Source organism: Cynara cardunculus, assembly GCF_001531365.2.
Source record: "Cynara cardunculus var. scolymus isolate 2C chromosome LG 14, CcrdV1, whole genome shotgun sequence".
NCBI classification, from domain to species: Eukaryota; Viridiplantae; Streptophyta; class Magnoliopsida; order Asterales; family Asteraceae; genus Cynara; species Cynara cardunculus.
This window is the reverse complement of record NC_037541.1, coordinates 6,110,793-6,113,946: the sequence shown is the minus strand read 5'-3', so window position 1 is coordinate 6,113,946 and position 3,154 is coordinate 6,110,793. Positions and strand designations below refer to the sequence as shown.

The following is a 3,154-nucleotide window of genomic DNA, read 5'->3' as shown; positions in this document are numbered from 1 at the left end:
TTAGGATTCAAAAGGCTCCCCATTTTTTTCTCTAAACGGACCGGGCCCTTAAAAACCTATGGGCTTAACTAAACAATTAATTATTAACTTAATAATTAATTGCGTGGACTTAAAGTAATCATTATTACCATTAAACCTTGGGCTTATGTTTAATTAATTATTAACATAATAATTAATAATACATATAATCATCATAATTATATTTTACACACAATTATTATTACTCTACTAAAATAATAATACTTATACTTTGCAACATGTAACCTATTTGGTTCACAACCAACATGGTTAATTCGAGACCTACATACTCTTTACATGTGACCCTCATAGGTTCATTTGACGTCAACAATCATTATTATCATATGATTCGCGACCTACATACTCTTTACATGTCGATAGGTTCTTGATGACATGAATGTGGGCATTATAATTATTCCCATTGATGATGTCATTAAAGACATGTTAACTTATTTATTGTTATGTCGTTAAATGTTCTTAAAAATACATGCATTGGAGAAGAACATAGATCTTTGCTAACTTGTTCATTCATCTTATTTACAACCTGGATAGTCATTTCTCTTAGACAAACATTCCGCAATGGTAATTCAGTCTATGAGCAAAGTAATGGTGAGTCACCACATGAGTTGTAGTCATTCTCTTTACCCACATTTATGTTAGAATTTCTGGTTTTTGATTGCTTGGATTCCACTGAAAGTCGTGTAACACTTTCAGATTGAAGTATTTCGATGGTACAATCCAAATTTCAATCGAATAAAATCAGTGGTTTTCGAACAAAGAATCGATTGTTACGAATCTGTGTACCTCTCTAAATCAAAAATGACCAATTCGAAAAATGAACACGAAAACTATCAAAACGGCAGTTTTTGAACCCTAAACCGCGTTTAAAATTTAAAATTCGGATTTTTGAAGCATTTTCCACAAATCAATATTACCCGAATAAAAAATTCCCAAGGAATCATGGTATTTTAAGCATTTACATTTACGGCTACATCTGTCTTCTTAAAATGTTAATTTTTTTTTCTTTTAAATTCAAAATATATGACTTAACCAGATGTACGCTGGTTAATTGTGTGACACTTTAAAATTCAAGAAATATATCTCAATTGTTGGATGCGTTTTTATATAGACTTTGAACATATGGCTAACTATAACTATTGTACGTTGCAAGATACATGTGGAAGTACAAGTGGGTCACGTTAAACAGTCTTTAGATTTAACAGACAAAACAGTATTTCGAAACGAATAAATGACGATGGCTAAATATTTCTAATTAGAACCCATGAGTTGAACATGTGAGGCAATATATTATAATTATCATAACCTAAACCAATTTTATAACAACAAAACACTCACCTTATTGCAATTTTCTAATCATTCCAAGATACAATCGATCAAACCAAAAGTCAAACATTATGTGTCTATTGAAAATTAATCCATAAATCAAACAAAAACAAAACAAGTCTATGACCCTTGTATGGTATTTACAATCAAAGAAATCCCAAGTTTATGAAAAGGGGTCATGGCCAGTACCCGAATCTTGTCGTTTGAAAGAAGCCGAGCCTTTGATTGACGGAGAGGTCTCGCCACCAGCCGGCAAGTCCGAGAGAGCAGCCATTATGCGGCGAATACTAACCGACCGAACCGTTCTAAAGCTTGTGGCTCTAAGAGTAGGGGCGGTCTTCGAGAAGATATTGGAAGAACTTGATAGAATAAGATAAACGAGAGCTTGAACTAGGATGAATAATCCAACCTTGAAAAGGGTGTCGCCGGAGATGATGTCGTCCATCGCCATGTTACCGGAAAAATCAAAGGTTTTAGAGAGAGAGAGAGTTGGGGGATGAAATGTAAGTTGAAGAAAAATCTTGCAAAGAAGGGTGGTTTTATAAGAAGGTTTTGATGACTGGATCCATGTCGATTTATAACTGTACAAGTTAATTGACTTAGTATCCAAGTCTTGTATATATATTTCATAAATATAATAATATTTAAACACATGCCTAAAATAATATATACATATTTCAATACAATCACAAAGTAATTCATTTTACGTAACTTGTATCTTTTAGCAAAAAAGGTTGTACTTTTCAGATTTATCCACAACATTTTATATATATATATATATATATATATATATATATATATATATATACTTGAGATCATGTGAAACCAAATGTTTTTTCGTGAAACCCGTAAGACCAATTCTCAACCATTGGATTAAATCTAAAATTTGAACATTCATAATCACAAAATTTGTCACAAGCCCTTTCAATAATCATAAAATTGCCACCGTGCAACTTTAGTCCATTAGATCATTAGTTTATAAAGTTGATCAATGAACATAAATTGNCTTTGGTTTCACGTGAACCCAACCCTATATATATATATATATATATATATATATATATATATATATTTTAAATCTATTTTAATTTCTTGTTTGTTTTTTTCGATTGTCTTGATTTGAAATCTTATCATATAATTGAAATCCTACAAACATAGGATTTTGAAATTGTTAGGGGTACTTGGGATTTCACGGCATGTCGTAGGATTATGCAAGATGGTTTTAAAAAAGTTAAAAACATTTGTTTTCTAATGATTGATTAATAAAAATGTAATTTAATTATTTTTATAAATAATGAAATTCAATTCCATTCCATATTATACAAACCAAACACACTAATGATTTCAAATTCATTCAAATCCAAATTCCTCCATGAAATCTAAATTTGTCAAAAACAATACTACAAACTAAACGGATACTGATTATGGATGCAAAACAAGTATTCGTTGGGGAGTACAATCAATATCATACCAGTTGATTTATTTACAAGGTTTACCAAAATAACCTTAGGTCCACAACTTTAAATTTTTTTGGTCGTTTAGCTGGGTCCACAATTGCGGACGTGAGTTTTGCGGACCTATAGCTATTTTCAATAAACTTGGAGGGAAAATGGCTATGAGGTGAAACCAGCCTGAGAAACGTCTACTTTAATAAATTTCCCTTTATTATAATATTTTTACATATGATACTTATTAAGTCTTGCAAAACAATTTATTAAAATAATCAAACATTTTTAAAGTTTTATATAAAAACCCTATTTTATTATAGAGTTGAGTTCCGGTAAAAAAAAAG

The 3,154-nt window shown here is 30.6% G+C and overlaps 1 protein-coding gene across 1 annotated transcript; it reads right to left on the bottom strand.

The window, feature by feature from the left end:
• Positions 1-1,291: 1,291 nt before the first annotated feature.
• On the bottom strand, positions 1,292-1,905 carry LOC112526956. Its single transcript, XM_025137411.1, has one exon. The coding sequence runs from the start codon at positions 1,811-1,813 to the stop codon at positions 1,526-1,528; it is 288 nt and encodes a 95-aa protein (XP_024993179.1). The 5' UTR covers positions 1,814-1,905; the 3' UTR covers positions 1,292-1,525.
• Between the last annotated feature and the right edge of the window lie 1,249 nt (positions 1,906-3,154).